At 41.5% G+C, this 17,892-nt stretch overlaps 1 protein-coding gene across 1 annotated transcript; it reads left to right on the top strand.

Moving 5' to 3' along the window:
• The first annotated feature begins 385 nt into the window (after positions 1-385).
• Positions 386-17,425, top strand: LOC137785047 (zinc finger protein 516-like). The gene is made up of 5 exons (XM_068576069.1): positions 386-729; positions 9,826-11,301; positions 12,189-13,499; positions 13,655-13,719; positions 15,022-17,425. The coding sequence occupies exons 2-5, from the start codon at positions 9,969-9,971 to the stop codon at positions 15,070-15,072; spliced, it is 2,760 nt and encodes a 919-aa protein (XP_068432170.1). The 5' UTR covers positions 386-729; positions 9,826-9,968; the 3' UTR covers positions 15,073-17,425.
• Positions 17,426-17,892: the final 467 nt, after the last annotated feature.

Genomic DNA, 17,892 nt, shown 5'->3' with positions numbered 1-17,892 from the left:
ATATTAGCATCCAACATGTCGTAAAGTAGAAGTTTAATAGCCAATCTCAAAATTGCACAATAAGGAGCCCTACCTAATCACATTCCACCTGTGCTCATTTTTAGCATTGTTTTGTACCGCCATGATAGGTCACGCGCCATTGACACATCGGTGAAATGTGGTCTAAAACCTTGAACCAATTATTTTACTTCGGCTACTCTTTTTTTTTTTTAGCTTAATAACACACCGAGTTCTCCGGAAACTTTGTTTCCTTAATCGGTGGGAGTGAAGAGCGACTGGAGACCACCGTGAGAGCTCGTGCACCTTCTTTTATATTTAGAGCACGACGTAAAACTACCGTTAATCTAAGATAAGTGTTGCACGCGCGGGTGCGCGCGCTCAATGGTCACCTCTCAACTCAACAGTTGCAGTTGGACGGGGCTGAGCCGCGCGCACGCAAAGATCACTCGTTATTAACGTTAATAACGTTATCTCTCGCGTCACTCATGTCCCCGACAACCACTGCTGCCGCTGCGCAAGAGGAGGAGGACCACACTGCGGGCCAGGTGCACCGCTGTGATTGAAACACACGGAAGTTGGGAAAGAGATGAACCCGCAGCGGACGGTCGGACATCCTGATCTGGTGAAGTGTTAATCCGGCGAACGAAGCTCGCCATCGTTGTTGTTTTTTTTAAATCGGTGATGGGATTCCTTCAGGAGCGACCTGCCGCCCAACGTTAACCCCCCAAGGTAAGAAGCGAGACGACGGGTAACTAACAAAAGATAGTGTGGCGACCAGGAGCGGGGTGCCGTTTGTTCAAAGTGTGGGTGCTGTGCTCGGTGGGAGTTTGTGTGAGCAAAGTTAACTAGGCGACAACAACCGCGTCGCTATTATGGATGTCAGTTATAGTAACACACTCGGCCAAGTGTCCTCTGGATCTCGTGCTGGAGCAGCATGCTACTGCTCCGCTGCCCACACTATCGTCACCATCATCGGGCTATTATTCTCACTAATAATATTAGTATCATCTTTACTGCTGTTCGGCACAGCTGGGAACCGGCTACCAGCGGACATTGTCAACGCACGCAAACTTGTGGTAAGTGAGTGCAAATGGGACAGACAACAAGGCTGCCATTGTACCAGATCAGCGGCGGATTAACGGAATTCCTTTTCTCTGCACTGTCTCAATGGCCTCCAGTCTCTCTCTCTCTCTCTCTCTCTCTCTCTCTCTCTCTCTCTCCTCTCTCTCTCTCTCTCTCTCTCTCTGCCTGCCTGCCTGTGTGGGTATAACATCTTGATTTCTAGCTTTCTTCCCCCTCTGGTACTTGTTATAGTCGGTAAACTAAAACACCTCACAGCCAGCAGCCACAGAGCCAGAGATGTCCAACTGAGCCATTGTGAAACATGTGGATGGGATAGAGCTGACCAGTGGATGTTGTAGTTATTGTTATTAGGGCTTGTTGCTGAAAACAAAAAAGGTGATTAATAAACAGCAATGTTGCAGCTGATAGTTATTTCCATTGCTGATAAACTGTTTTAGTTTGTAGCAATTAACACATTTTAGTTAAACAAAATAAATGATCAGATAAATACCTGCTGCATATCCCACTGTGACGTCTCGAAATTGCTTACTTTGTCCGACCAACAGTATACAATCAGAAGGCATTTCATTTCCAATGGCACACCAGAGATAAGATGATGATTGACAAACTATTTGCCAATTATCACAATTTCTGTGTCTGTCAATCGTTTAATCCATTTATTATTTCACCTAAAGTACTCAGCATTGCAAACAAGGTGTTGACACTGGCCTTTAAAACCAGTGCATGGGAGGAGAAATGTGTCAAATACGTCTTTCGGGTGTTTTTGGTCTGTCCTGTGTTGTGTCATAACTGATCATTAGTGTTCCCATTGAAGGATTCATTATGCAGGTTGTAAAAAAAAACAACTAATTACATTCCACAGGCAATCAGACATGATGGAGGTTATATCCTTGTTCTGTTCTAGTACAAGAGAATAAACAAACTCAGATTTTCTATTTCTTACTCGTCCAGCCCTCCTTCCATGCACTTGCACATCATGCACAACATGCACCATCCCTTGCTCCCCCCCCTCCCCCTTGTGTATGTGGCCAACCAACATGTGGGGAGGTAATCCCAGCTATTAGGGTAATCTCCTCAGCATGACGATCAATAGGGGAGGGTGTGTGACGACTACTAGACAAGAGTAGCGGGGGAACAAAATTTGTGGTAAAGAAAAATGATTTAATCATCTAGATTAGGTCAGGGGGCCGGGGTCTGGACAGGGGCTTGTTGCTGAACGGGGGGAGGGGTGCAGACAGGAAGATGCGAGGGGTCAGGCTATCTCCACTTTGGGCAGCTCCCTTGTGTGACAATGGACTGAGACATTTTGTTTTCCTTAATCTGGACTGAATGGAAACAACAAAAACACGGCTTTAGATGGACAGTGCCAAACGCATTACGGGACGGCTAGAGTGTCTGTAATGAGGAAGCACATTCTACGACAAAGCAGCAAAAACATTTTTTTTGCAAGGTAATATTAAGGCTGCACAAACCTAAAGTCCTAAACCAAAACAACATTTAATGAAATGAAAAATTCTTAGAAATAGCCACGATGTAGAGATTACCGATTCCAACAAATTCCATGTTGAGTCTTTGAGAGGAAATCGTTAAGGGAGAAAACACCAGAAGAACTGGGTGTTGAAAGCAGGTCAAAGTCATTATGCTGTTGTTCCTGTGAATGCTTTGTTGTTAAAACACTGCGTGTGTCGATGGCTTGTATCCATATTATCTGGTATACAAACTGCTATTTCTCGTGCACATTAGAATATGCTAACAACTTGAAAAAGTCACAGGCATGCCAGTAAATTACAGCAATTATATAAACAAAGTGAATATCCCTTCAAAAGCTACAGGATGTCATCACTTGACTTGCTGTCGTTATCTCAGAAACGTAATTAATTTTTACTGCAGTTCTAAAGTATTTATTGTTGTTGTTATTGACTCACGGTATGTTTTCCCCTGTCTCATTGTGCAATTTGTGTGATTAGAACACAAGTTACAAGTAAGAACATGATCCGGTTTAATAGTTACACATGCTAATATATATGAAATATAATATATATCAGACGGACCACATACTGGATGTAGAGCAGTGTTAACATATGCTGCCTGTCTCCCCATGTTGTCGTTGTCTGTATGGGGTGTGTTGTTCAAGCTACCTGGACCTTGAGTAGTTCAACAATATTAAACAACTTAAAGCGACCACACATACACAGAGTGGAAAGGAAACACAAACATTGTATTTACCTAGTTGCTGAACTATGCCATAGAAATACATTTGATTTAATTCGATCCGAAACACACTTCAGTTGTTTCAGCTTTTAAAAAATAGATATCTGAATTTCTCTGTTTGAATATATAAACATGGGCATCAGGAAATCGCGATGGACATTATTCTGGCATTTCATTGTTATTATTAATGAATTAATCTACATTTAATTGACTAATTTTGCAAATCAATTTGTAATATAAATAACAGCTTATGTTAAGATCTGCCAATACGTTGTGTAAAACATGAAACTAATTGTTGTATATATCAAACATTTGCATCTCTGTTCTGTGGAAATGTTTCGCTGTAGGTTCACATACTCTTTGTTATGAAGATTGTTTTTGTTAAAAAATCAGGTACTGGTCTGATGCAGTGTAACATTCTTCGTCGGTCAATAAGCTACTTTGCTTTGTTAACATCTCACCCTCCAAAACCAAATATTAGTGCAAGTAAGGGTGGAAAGAGTTTTGTGATGAATCAGACAAAAATAACCTGCCCAGTAAGCCTGCAGTGGAGGAACTGGAGTGCAAACACTGGCAAAATGTCCAGATGGAAGATGGGATGAGTAAGGCGTTCACAGATCCCTTCTGTTTGGCCCCATCGAGGCAGAGGGAGACGAGATTGGATGGTCTGAGGGAGTCGGGTTACTTATCTACCCATTCTACTCCGAAGGAGCGGTGGTGTAAAAGATGCAATACTCCCCATGGGAAACCTAATCCAGACCCTGCTGCCAGCTGTCATTCTTTTGCTCTGCGGTAAAATCGCAGGTATCACCTTACCCTTCAATCCTTACCTTAATCATAGCAGGAAATAGGAAATTACACACTTTGTTCTGTACGACAACTCAACATCTTCTTTGTAATTTGAGATTTTAGATCGTATATGTGAAGATCACGAAAGAGCAACCTCATCGGCAAAGTCAATTTCAAAAGCATTGATTGTACTCGTTTAATTTTGATTTTTTAAAATAAATTATTAACTTTGGCTAAAATTGATACCAGATTTTTATCCAAATCATGCCATGTTCAATGTCTTTAATCTGGCAAAAAGAGCTATTTAATTGTGTCAAATTGGGCTCTGGTGAATTGTGATGACCCTCTTACTATTTTTTAATGATTTGTAGAACAAAAGATAAAATGACTAATTGAAAAAAATGATCTGCATATTAATTTGGTAATGAAATTAATCATTAGCTGCAGGTCTATTACCACACAACGCTAATTGCTAAGAATTTGTATTAAAGTGTCTTACAACGTCAGACTGAAGGTGTCCTCTGGGTTTTCAATTCTGAAATCGCTCCACTGAGAATAAATCAAGTCCGACTGTAACAGTCTCCTTTTCCAGGTCAAGCCATATGAGCAAGATTGTTTCTTACTGTAATCTAATCTCATTTTAATCAACAAACATGGTGTGGGTATTTAACGTTTTAGTTTTTCCGTGGCATCAAGCTTTGGAGGAGGACACTGTTCCACAACGTCCTGTATATTTAATCTGTGTTAATCCGCTATGTTTTCTTTTGCATTGGCAGCATGCTCTTTACGTATACGACTGCAGCGGATGGCTGTGCGGACATTTACACCTGACTGAGGTTGTGGCACAAAGGATGACAGAAAAACTGATCAAGTGAAAGACAGGAGACAGAGTGATGGATAGAGAGACATAAAGGGAGACAGTCATAGCGAGTCTGAGCTGACCTTGCCATGATAATCTAATCCCTGTCGAGAGTGCTTTTTTTAGAGAGCAAGTTAATGCCAGCAGATTATACTCCAGTGTCTCCTACACTAGCCAATCCACACTGAAAAGAGAGTAGGTCCACAGTGGATTCTCAGACCACAGCAGATGCATTAACGTCAACAATAGTCACTCCAGAATGTCTCAGAGATCACATCTCTTCGTTTTTGCAGACATTTCGTGCATTTTTTTGGTTTGTTAAGAAATTGTTTCCACAACAGGTAAAAGCTCTGCCAAGATTCCCTCTCCCCTTCGTGAGTGTCCGTTCTCTGTGTGCGCGTTATAGCACTAAAGGCCATCCATAATAAAAGGCCACTCATCGAGCAGCTCATCTCATGCTATGAAGAGTAATCCCTGTGTATGTTGTGTAACCGAGTGCAGAGTTGGACAAGGAGGGGGATGGGCTTGATTGTGCACAAGTTTGTCCGTGCTCGTGGCTGTTGAGCTCATGGCTTTCTAATCTCGTAGGTACATTAGGCTGTTTGCCCACATCACTGTGCTGTCTCACTGTTCATCATACAATTAAGTCATTCTAGGAAGAGTGTTTGTCTCGATGCCGGGGTTATACATGTTGAGTATGCGTTAAATCACACTGAGCTCATGATACTGTCAACCTGCTCAACACAGAACAGTGTGTCTTATGCTAGGGAAATAGAGCAAAGTGCAACAACAACAAAAAAAGAAGACAGATCAATAATCAATAATCCTGCACTAACATGTTTGTCCTGTGGTCACAATGATGCTGTTAGGGACTATAGCCTTGACAGTGTGGTCTGAAATGAGACCTCTGGAGCTATTTGAGTAATTGTCCTTCTTGTGAACTTGAAACGGAAGCTGGTTTTGCTCACAGACCTGCATGTTGAGGATGGTAACTAGTGCTGGAGAGTCATTACACATGTCGTCTTATGCAAGCACCTGGGAGTGTGTGTTGACTCCCCTACATCTGGAAGGAGTCATCTTCAACTACATCAGCAGTGAATCAGCAGAGATTACATGTTCTGCATACTTGCTCCAAAACAGATGTAAACACATAAGAAACCTGTTTTTTTCTCTCCTTTGCTGGAGCATCGCTCTGCACAGGTGTTCAATATGGCTCACTGTCGGGTCTTTGGCTGTTATTTCATGAAGAGAACGACTTGTTCAAGCATGACCTAGTAAAGGAGTTCTGCACATTTCAGGATGCTTAGTTGTCATTGGTGCTGCTGGTACAATGCATTTTAGACATTACATATAAAACATTAACATTTGCTTTGCAATTTACATTTAAATGGAATGTAAGAGACAGCTGCCTCACTCAACTGATTCTGACAGGAAATATACTGACACTAATATCCACCACATGTTGGAGGGAGTGCAGGATAGTAAACCTTGTTGACACAAATCCTCCAGGAAGTTGATATTTACATTTTTTATGATTGAATTGATTATGTGCATGATCATAATAACAGTGTTAATAACATAATTAAGCTCACAGCACTTGAAGATACAACTAAAGAAATCTGTGAAATCATCCTCCCTTTTGTATTTAAAACTACATTTAGAGCAAATAAAAACATTCTCTCCCTGTGTATAGATTTAGTTGTATGCCTCAGTTGTGTTTGCAGTTGGTGGAAACAGACAGGATTATTGGACACAAAACGGTAGATGCGAGCTGAGGCTTAGCGAGTGACTATGGCTTTGAACACTAGCATAAGGACGATCACATGCTATCTCCAGTCAGGGGTATGCTGGCACAGGCTTGTTGCTGGTTGTTGAGAATATTTGGATGACTACAGCACATACAGCACACATTCAGGCAGGCACATACACATGCACAGCAATGGGATTTATACGTACTGGCTTCTAAAGTTGCTGACTTTGGCAGATATTAATAATACAAGTGGACATTTCTGAAGGTGTTAGTGGTATTTTGGTGTGTCGGATGCTGGAGTATCTTGCAAAGTAAAATCAGGGGAAATGCTATTTCCAGATCCTGGCAAGGAAATTACACCCACGGTTTCAGTGCAGCAACCGGGCACACAGGCAGTGCACACACAGGACACACCAACGGTGGAGATTGTCTCACACACACACTCACACACACACACACACACACACACACACACACACACACACACACACACACACATCACAGCACACAGACCCTCTCAGCATCAGTGCCCTGACCATAGGGAGTTTGTGCTGAGCTGGTTGGGACGTCAGGATGAATCAATGCGAGGACAGCTGACTGGACATGCCTATTCATCTGCCAAAGAAAAGAGAGAGAAAAAGGGAGCGAGGGATTCTAAAAGAAATGAGTTAAGCCCCTGGAGCAACATGTTTGGATATCTGCATTACTTAACAGATCCTCCAAAAGGGCTTTCAGTAGTTATAGGATGAAGCCAGAAAAGGTGGAAAACAGAGAGGAGAGGAAAAAAGAGACAACTGGAGCGTTGAAAAGATTTTGTGAGAAATGAATACACAAATTCCTTGTCCAACACAATTGCATTTTTGTGTGTGTGTCTGATGTAGCAAAAGTAGAATACTGCAGATGCAAATATAGCACAAACTAAGTAAGCACATAGGCTTTGACAAAGGCATAAGCTCATACTGTAGAGTTGGCTAACTCCACACCGATGGCCCGTTTATTCCCATCTGTTGCCCTCAGCTCTCTGACTTTATCCCCATTGTGGTAACTCATTACATTCGCCTTAACCTTAACCCCTTAATTGCCACCCTCCAGTTTTCCTTGCACAGCCCTCCCCCTCTTGGAGACAGTGTGCCACATTGCCCATACACTAATCTGATGGCGTCTGCCTACCAAACACCTGCCATATGCGGAAAAACCTCCCAAACTCCTCCCATATTCCAGATACAACACCCATTGCTGCGTGAGCGGATCAGCACACATGACTGCAGACAGGCATGCAGACAGATGCGACTGTGGATGCAGATACAGATAATTAGACTACCTCACCCCTTGAAAATCACGACCAGAGTTACGGTCTCTCGTTCTGGCCTTTACGCGTTCTGTCCACCCAAAGACTGACAAGACAAACAAGAGGCTTCCTTTGTCCTGCCTCTTAGCTCAGACATGTGTTTGAAGACAGTGACGTGTCGGCCCAGGCCTCTTTGCTTTAACAATAACTCTCTCGACCCCCCAATGAGGGGTGGAGGGCCAGACATGAGGCAATGTGACAGTTCTGGTGCGGCCAACACAATAGCAGGTTTTTCTTTTGAATGCCTGGCTGGATGTGCACCACTCCAACAAATAGTCATGTTTGCCCGAGGAACATGCTTCCCCACATCAGACCCTGTATGTACCATGTATTGTTTTTCAATGTAGAGGACTGAACAAATGGCTGTTCTGTTCATTGATCATCTTCTTCTGGTCTCAGACATCAAGTTTTCCGCCTGGCTGTGGAGGGCTTCCTGACATATAATAGAACGGTTAACACACACATCACCATGTGCACGACATGCTTAGTGACTCCTATTATTTAAACATTAACATTTTGATATGAGAATGTATTTACCTTGTTACTGATATCCCACAATTTCATGTCAGCACTTACCCCAGAATCAGGTTTGTGTCTGTATGTGAGCTTTTTAAATGAAGTTTGTTGATAATGGATTATTGATCGTGAATTAGAGTGGACTGCCCCCTCAGGGCTCATCCTTGTTGGCCAGGAATGAATACATCTCTTCATGCTTCGCCTCACACACTCAATTTAGGCATAGGAAACCAAAGACCGACACACACGCATGTTGAGACACTGACCCGCACTCTAATACGCACAGACAGGCGTCGCTCATCCGCTGAGGGACAAAGGTTATTCTAAAATCGGTGAGATGCAAATTGCCTCAGTGGGCTATCTCGCCGGTTTGTTGTTTTGGCACACACAAGGGAAACTGCTTTATACGTAAGCAACTTCAGTACGTTCCTACATTCTGTACGTTCCTACGTAAAAGCAAAAGGAAGCAACATAAATTATTTTGATTGACAGAAATGGTCATATGTTAGTTCTTTGATTTGGGTTTTTTGTATTTTAGGCCAAATTATCACAAATTTATGAGTTAAATATAATCCACAGTCTACAGCTTTTATCTAGAAAGAACTATTAACACTTCAATAAATATTTAATATCCTTGATTCTTAAAGTGTGTGTAGCATTCAGGGTTTATAAGGCAACACACTGATTATCACTTACATGTTTAATTTTAAGCCCCAGTATTTTTTTTTCTGAATTCAAAAGTTTTCCTTAAAACCTTGAAGGCATGGCATCCTGTAGTTTGCTGAAAGCACCACATACTCTTTATATATATATATATATATATATATATATATATATATATATATATATATATATATATATATAGTCTCTATTAAAGTATCTCAAACTATATGTTTACGTTTTATAGGTTGTACGTATTTTGCTGTGTTTAGTTTTTTGGGCTTATTGTTTTTTTTTTACTGTTGAATGTGAAAATTGCCAATATTAATCGATTGTATTTTGTTCTTGGTTTATGTATTCAATGTACAACATTTATACTATAAGCAGTAATACTAAGCACAAACACATTTGCACACAAGAACGTAAATACATGAGTATGTGTTATTTTTTTATTATCATTGAAAAGCAATGTGGCTTAGTCATATTATTATCAACTCCTCTTAGGACCTCTTATTTTTTGCCTGACCTTTTTCAAATGTTATTTGTGAATTTGGATCATAAGTTTAAATATAACAAGCCTAATTTCAATTCTTTTGATATTTTCAACAGGATGCCAGGTGAAAAAGAACATCTCTTCAAATATCAGGATGGACGGCTGTGACGTTTTGCAAGTTTTTTATGCCTATTCTGAGGACTCACTAACTTTTGGAAGATAAACTTTGCATTCTTAAAGGATTTATTACTCAGCTGTAATGGAGACGGAAGAGAGGGAGGATGAATCACAAAAAGTCACGGCCAATATAAAGGCAGAGCCAGTCGATGAGACCTCTGGCCACACCTGTGGGGTGTGTGGTCGCAGCTTTCCTCTTCTCAGCTCCCTGTCGCAGCACATGAGAAGACACACGCGGGAGAAGCCGTACAAGTGTCCCTACTGTGAGCACCGGACAGCTCAGAAGGGCAGTCTGAAGGCCCACATTCGAAGCCATAAACTAGGCCTATTCAGCCATAACCTCATTGACAAGAGTGGAGATCAAGAGCTGATAGATAACTCCGAGACACCTGGTGACCCTCAGGAAATTGTCAGCACATCTGACAAAGCTCATACGGTCAACAGAAAAGTGAAGAAGAAAGCAACAAAGAAAAAAGTGAAGGGCAAAGATACGGCTGAGGTCAGTGATGGGCCTGAGGACTGTACTTGCACCATTTGTGGCCAGGCTTTCCCTCAGATACTACTCCTTAAATCCCACATGAAAAGGCACCGCAACGCACAGGATCACGGCTGTCGGATTTGCGGACGCCGTTTCCGCCAGGCGTGGTTCCTCCAAAGTCATATGCGCATTCACCGGGTCAAAGCCCAGCTACAAGGTGGCAAAAGCAATGAGCTGCCTGCCACCATCAATGGAGTTCCTCAGGACTCAACGTCGCTGACAAATGAAGAGTGCCTCTTTGAGCTGTGTGCTGGCTGCGGTAACTTCTTCTGTGACCGCAAGACTTTACGAATACACGAAAAGCTACACAAACCGATCCACAGCCGCACTCAGACACAAAGTCTGCCACAGGAAGACGTTGACACCTCTGAGCTGCACCTCGATAAAAGGCATTTCTTGGAAAGCCTGAACCTCACTCGTGCTGGACCAAGAGAAACGTCTGAGGACAAGAGCCTGGGCAGGCGGATTCCAGAGCTCGATCCAATTTGTAGTTACCAAGCGTGGCAGCTGGCCACGAGGGGACGCCTAGTGGAGGCCACGGAGAAGTGTCTGGGGTGGGAGGAGAGGCTAGCGGATGCTGAGGTGGCATACGACACCGAAAAGGGCGAGTACGTACCGCTGAAGCAGGAGAAGAAGAGGAAGCAGATAGACACCTCCAGCGCCAACATAAAGAAGATTAAGGGTGAGATGGTCCTTGATCACTCATCAAACAGCTTGGCTCACACTAAAAGTGGTGACAAGAGGATTTCTCAGAAAGATCGTATCTTGTTAAACGGACTCGGTCATGCGTTTTATGAGGCACTGCAGACTAAGAAAGTCAAAGATGTTCACGCCCCACCAAGACACACCAACAGCAGCAGGAGTCACGACCAGGAGGGTAAGTCTTGTGCACCACACCACAACATCTGTGCTACTGTTCGGATGAGACAAGAATAATAAATCCTTGATAATGGAAATCAATTACCAGGCCATAGTTGCTTTCAATTAAATATTGCACCGTTTTTGTTTAAATTAAAGTTATCAAAGGTTATGTTTGTGGACATGCAGATGCGACTTCAATATACTATGAAATGGGACTTCAATATAGAAAGATGAATATCAGACTTGCTGATATTGCTGAAAGGAAAGTCATCAATGTGGAAATTCAACATTTAACATTGTACTGTGGAAAAGGGAGACATCTAGTGAATTTATAACTGAATTACAGCCACTGTAAATGCAAGAGATTTTACGAACTTACTAAGTTCCATTGTAAAATGTTTTTTATTTACTAAATAAACATGAGTTATACTTCATGGATACACAACAATATGGAGTAACTGGTTTGTTAGTTCTGGTGTTTTTCAACACATGCAACAGCTAAAATAAGAGGCAAAAATAAAAGAGAATAGCTTTTATTTTGGCAATTAGAAATTAGTATTTTTCATGCTGATCAACGATTAAGACAACAATCACTTAGTGTTTTAGTAAAATGCACTTTTTTAAATTGAGAATCTTGAAGCAACTAAAAAAATCATTATAAGACTACGATGAATATGTTTCTCAAAGGTTCTTTCAAATCTCTCAAAACCTGTCACTTCAGTGTCATCAATGAAAGATGATTTATTCATATAGAGCAGATGTTTTTTCTATTATGAAAGTTTGGTTTCTATGGTCTGTCCTTAAGCCGATGTAACTTCAGACTGCTAGTGTTTATGTTGCATACACACAACATTTAAACATCAGCTACACACTTTACATTACTTCTTCTGCTCTCCCCTACAGATAAAAAAGCATACTTCTGCGAGCACTGTGACTTCCACACTGCCGACGCCTCACTACTCAGGTCTCACCTGCACAGGCAGCACCATGACCTCCTGGGTCGCCACAGCAAACACAGCACCAGTCTGGACACCAGCAGCCAGAGCGGTTCTAAAGCCTCTCGATACATGGACTACCTCAGAAACAGGAGCATGTTGCTCAGTCAGCCATACTGGAATCCTTACACATGTCCTCCTGGCCCGGGTTTAGCAGAATCCAACATTAAAACAGAGAAGTCAAATGGTACGGAGGTCAAAGAGCAGGGACCTACTAGTAATGATGCTGGAAGTCTTCTTAATCTGTCTTCACTACCCGTCAGTGAAGAAGATGGCCCTGTGAATGATCAAATAAAGACCGAGGGTCTGGTGAGACATCAGTGCCCATACTGCTCCCACACTAGCAACTACCCAGAGGTACTGTGGATCCATCAGCGAGTTGCACACAGGGTGGACGGCAGCAGCAACGTGGCACCAAAGTGGGCACCCTGCATTAACAGCCACAAGAGTCTGAAGGCCGGCGCTAACCAGTGGAGACGCACAGGGCCTCCACCATTCCTCGAAGGCAAGGACTGCCCTGCTTTACCTGCTCCAAGAACTCAGCGCACACAGCCTCCGGGTTTGACATCCACCAGCAGCAGCAGCAGCAGCAGTAGCTACAGCAGCAGCGGCAGCAGCAAGCGCTCAGCTCCTAAGGCCCAACCAGGCGTCCCAAAGTCCAAGCATCAGTCGAAGGACTCGCGCTCTTCAGATGGGACTCAGTCTCGTGGGATGACGGGACTCCTACCTCAAAAGAAGTCTGCTGAACTTAACCGGGCAGAGAAGGGGGGAAGTAAAAGCTGCAGCAGCCGAGCTACTTCATCAAGCAGCATCGTGCACAGCAAGAGCTCCCCTAGTGTGAAGCCTACAAACAGCCCCAAACACAGGAGCCACAGAGCTGCAGTGGAGGGAAACTTCCCACAGGAGGGTTTGGGTTTCATGTTAGCCAGAAATCACGGCGGGACTTCATCTAGCGTTTCTGCAGACAGACCCCATCCCCGAAGGCAGTCGTGTGACTCCTCCTCAGGTCCTAAAGGTCCTGATGTGTGGGCTGCCATGAACATGTGGGGCCACAAATCATATTTAGAGCCGGTCCGTTTCGCTCAGGTAAAGAATGAATCAACAGGAGAAATGCCAATGGACATTGATATTTTGAGTCTCCTGAAAAACTACAGTCCCCATGATCTGGCAGCTCTTTACCAGCACTGGGGGTTTGTTGATCCCAGGATTGATCCACAAGGTGAGGAGGAGCTTTGATTTTGTGTTTCATTGATTGTATTGATTCATGTTATGATGTTACAGTGAAGGAGTGATGGTCAGCAGTAAGCCTTTTTTTTTTAAAAACTTGATCATGATATTTGATTACATGCTCTTTTTATACTCCTGTTGTTACAGCAATGCTGCAGTTAAATGGAAATTTTGGCAAAGAAGTCCACTCCACCTCTGAAGCTGCCAAACAAGTATGTGTCTTTCACACTGATTTTGTACTTTAGATATAAATGATCTTTTCATCTTTAGCCTCTTGAAACCGACTTTATTTCTTATAAATGTAAAGGTCCAATAATGCCATTTTTACTTTTTATATTGTGCATCTATATTTATATTTATAATTTAAGAGTTTTACAGAATACACAAATAAAAGCCTGTTGTACTGCTGTTAGGGTTGTACAGTGAAGTGAGTAAATAAATGAATACCTTCAGCAGAAAAAGAGTTGAGATGCAATTTCACACATAGCCATACATGGGAGGAGTGTGGCAACATTTAATAACTCAAGTGATTGAACGAAACACAGTTTTGTAACATTATTAATGCAAACAAACCTTTAGATATATAAGAAAGCTGTATATCTTACATTTCATCCTTTAGTATACGTTCACTTAGTACAGAAAATGCCAGTTACTTGATGGTGAAAAAATGCTTTTTAAAATGTTCTCTCCAAAGATTCAGCAATTAATTTTTCGAAAATTAAGAATGGCATGAAAGTCCTTTTCTCGCTCACATGTCTGCGCCACACAGCTTCACCGACTGTGTGTGAGCTTGTTCTTGTGTGTGTCTGTACCTCGCCTGCGTCGTCCGGATACAGTCTGTCACTTCCGTGCACAGGTGCGTCTGCGGATTTTCAGTTTATTTGCGTGCGTAGTTGTCAACTTGCGCAACCTGGCTGTCGTTTCCTCCTCGTTTCCGTAAAAGAGGCTGACAGAGATGAGGCAGACAAATAATAAAAAACATTGCTGCAAACTCAACCAGCATCTCCATACAGCGTGTCATCAGCCTGTCAGTCGGGCCTACCGTGATGCTACCTACAACTACTCTCCTCTTTCCCCTTAGAGTAATATGTGAGCAACTTTTTAACACTTAAAGATGGGCAAGTGCAATGTCTATAGGGGTGAGGAATTACAGATGAAACTAATATGGATAACAGTGTGGGGGTATAGAACATATGTTGTCCTATAATAGCTTGACAATGTGTAAAAGATTCATGTATTTCTTCTTTGAGCCTTTCTTTATCTTTTGGTCATTCAACACTTATTTTAAAGAAGGAGCCAGATTTACTCTGTTCATGCTGACGGCCAACATAAAGCCCTTTTATTTGCAGCTTCACTGTACATTACTGATGCTTTTATGTCAACGAATACAGAAGCTACAACCTAAAATATGATAGCATAGTGTGATACGGCCGGCTCTAGACCTCATCATATCATCAGACGTTGGATTATCATCAAAGTAAGTCTAACTGGTGTGCCTCTTTTGTCTCCTCCAGGTCAGCAGCCGCTCTACTTCCTCCTCAGGGTCTCTTCATAAAGGAACGTGAAGTTACAGCGTGTTCCTGTTTGCTTCCAGCCTGATAGTGCAGAACAAAGAGACCCGCTGTTCTCTAAAAGGAACCAGCCATAACTTCTAAAAGGACTGAGGCACTGGATAATACCGAATATATGCAATGCAATGAGGTGGACTCTTATTTTGTAATATGGTTGTTTAATTTGAAGTGTTTTGCATGTTTTTTTTTTGTTTGTTAAGAGTGTAGATATGTTAGTTACCAAAACACACATTAAGATATGTTCTCTGGAAATTGTTCGGGGGAAGTGGGTCAGGCAATGTGGAAATGAAATGTTACATTTGCTGAAGGATAAAGAGGACTTTCTGTATTGGCTAAAGGAGCACTGATATCTGCTGGTTTTGAGTGAAAACAATAAATAAAAAAATTACAAATCTTAAAAACCAGGAAGCCTGTAGAAACAGTGAGAAGCTGTGACCTGAACATTTTACATCACAATTGCCTCTCTATATACTGTTCATTTATTATGCTGCTCATATGGTTGTGAAATGGCATTTTTTTAGTTGTATTGTCTCAACATTCATCTTATTGTCACTTTCAATTTCAAGCCCACATTTACATAATTATCCAAATCTCTTGCTCTGAGAGAGGGCAGTTGTCATTCATTACTGTGTTATTACAAGTATAGTGCTGCACTTGTCCTAGCATAGTTATGGATCAGGTGGTTCAGCAAAAGATTGCTTCCACAGTTTTCAAGTCATGATCAGGCCGTAAAGCCTCTGCGGTGGTTTATTAATTAGAAATATGACCAGAATCCAAACTCTAGCACTGTGAGCCCATTGCCACACACACACACACACACACACACACACACACACACACACACACACACACACACACACATTAAGGGTGCACTTCACTATAATATTATTATTATTCTTACACTGAATGTGTCTAAAATCTCTTCCGCCCACAATCACAAGCAGTGTACTGACGTCAGTTCAAACAACTGGAAACATATTTATCTTTAACACTAAAGTTGCTACACATAATACCTTTTATGTGCTTTTGGGAAAATACTGCAAAACAGGATGATCATATTCAAGGTATTTGGATTTTCTTTATTCAAATTCAGTCTTGATCAGTATTTACTCACCAATATACATCATCAGCTATCTGCTGTCTTTTGCTCCAATCTGTTTGTGCCAAGTTAACTGACTGCTCACTTCCAGTTCACAGGTACAGGTTAAACCACTTATTATAAATCTACAACTCATCTCACATTTAGATATTGCTTTTTTTGACCAGTTTTGAATCCATGTCAAACAGAGAAAGCAGCACCGTGGTCGCTTTCAGTCGACATACTACATCTATGGCGAATTCAGAGCTGCAGCCAAACTTAAGATCCAGAATAGACAATCATTTAATGTGTGAAAACCAGAGAAAATACTTAAATTGGCGGACATCGTCGAAGCCAGTCTGTCAATCACAGTAATGTGTCAAACTGACACAAACAATGGAAAGTGGTGTCCTGCTTTATTTGAAATTGAAATGCTGTAATTTGTCTTCTTTTTTTTCTCTCCTGTCAGAAAGCTAGTGTTAACATCTGCACTGATTTCACATTGTGCTGGTGGTGTAGCAATTTAATGCTGTGATTTTTTAGAAGTAGAACAATTTAGCAATAACAGTTTCTACTGACGGTCGGTCCTGACTTCAGTTCGGCGACTAAAGAGCGTTCAACATATTTTGTTTGACTTTTTGAAGTTCACCTCATTCTAACGTTTGTTTTTGTGTGTTGTATGTTTGCAGATTTGTTAAGTAAGTTTATATTTTAGTTTACATTCAGTGTATTCATCTCCCATAAAGAAATAGTCTATGCATTTGACAAAAAGCCATCAACTCATGGATTGAGACTACGCAATTCATTGTTGAAGTATTGACTTTGGTGTGTGTGGAAACCTTTTGATAAATATTGTAAATGTTCATTTTATTTTATTTAAGGTTATTTTTTCGTTAAGAGTGTGCTTTTAACACTCCAAAGTACTTGATATTTGTAGTAACAGAAAAAAAAGAAGAAAAAAAAAAGTCAGTGGCCTGCTGGAGGCCAGAGTGCAGGTGTGTGTGGCGCGATCCTCCTGCAGTTGGTATTATTGAACCTGTGATCCAACAGCTGTCAGCGAAGGACAGGGAACTGTGAGACAGGGATCTTCATGCGAGCCGGGAGCTTTATGCAAACCGAAAGCATAAATGTGAGATCCCACTGGGTTAATGTTCGTGACTATGTAAAGATAGTTAATAATCATGTTGGTATCAGAATCTCTATTTTCACCAGTTTCACATTTTGTCTGACTGTTAAAAAATACAAATAAAGTTGGTCAATGTAGATTTATATTATGATAGTGCTGTGGTTGTTATCACACACACACACACACAACCCCCCACCCCCCTTTTTAATCACCATATTAGGCATCGCACACACATTGCTTGGTCAAAAGGTCCAAACAAAGCTATTTGTGGATTATATTTAGGAATCATACGTTACTTGATTTCAGAAGAATCAAGACGGTTGAATCTTTTTGTATAGAGAATACATGAGGATCATTTGGCAACATTTCAATTTAGCAAAGAACTCCAGTTTGTATTTTTAGGGCACTTTTTCCTGACAAAGGGTACATTAAAGCTTAACATGCTCATTCCACCTTAAAACAACCTTCGTACCCTGTGTTTGATTACAAGAGATGAATTTGTACTTACCGCTCTTCATGAAAAACAACAATACAAACTGCACCCTATTACTTTGGTTGATCATTGATGGTTCAGTTTATCATATCCCTTCTCACAATTAAAACCTAAATC

This window comes from Clinocottus analis, unplaced genomic scaffold (assembly GCF_023055335.1).
Source record: "Clinocottus analis isolate CAN_PGR_092001 unplaced genomic scaffold, fCliAna1.0.p SCAF_14, whole genome shotgun sequence".
NCBI lineage: Eukaryota > Metazoa > Chordata > Actinopteri > Perciformes > Cottidae > Clinocottus > Clinocottus analis.
This window is presented reverse-complemented; position numbering and strand designations above follow the sequence as displayed.

Bases quoted from the DNA above. Each gene is read 5' to 3' on its own strand.
- LOC137785047 (XM_068576069.1), top strand. From the start codon at position 9,969: ATGGAGACGGAAGAGAGGGAGGATGAATCACAAAAAGTCACGGCCAAT. The intron at 11,302-12,188 runs GTAAGTCTTGTG...TCTCCCCTACAG, and splicing joins CAGGAGTCACGACCAGGAGG to ATAAAAAAGCATACTTCTGC. The intron at 13,500-13,654 runs GTGAGGAGGAGC...CTGTTGTTACAG, and splicing joins TCCCAGGATTGATCCACAAG to CAATGCTGCAGTTAAATGGA.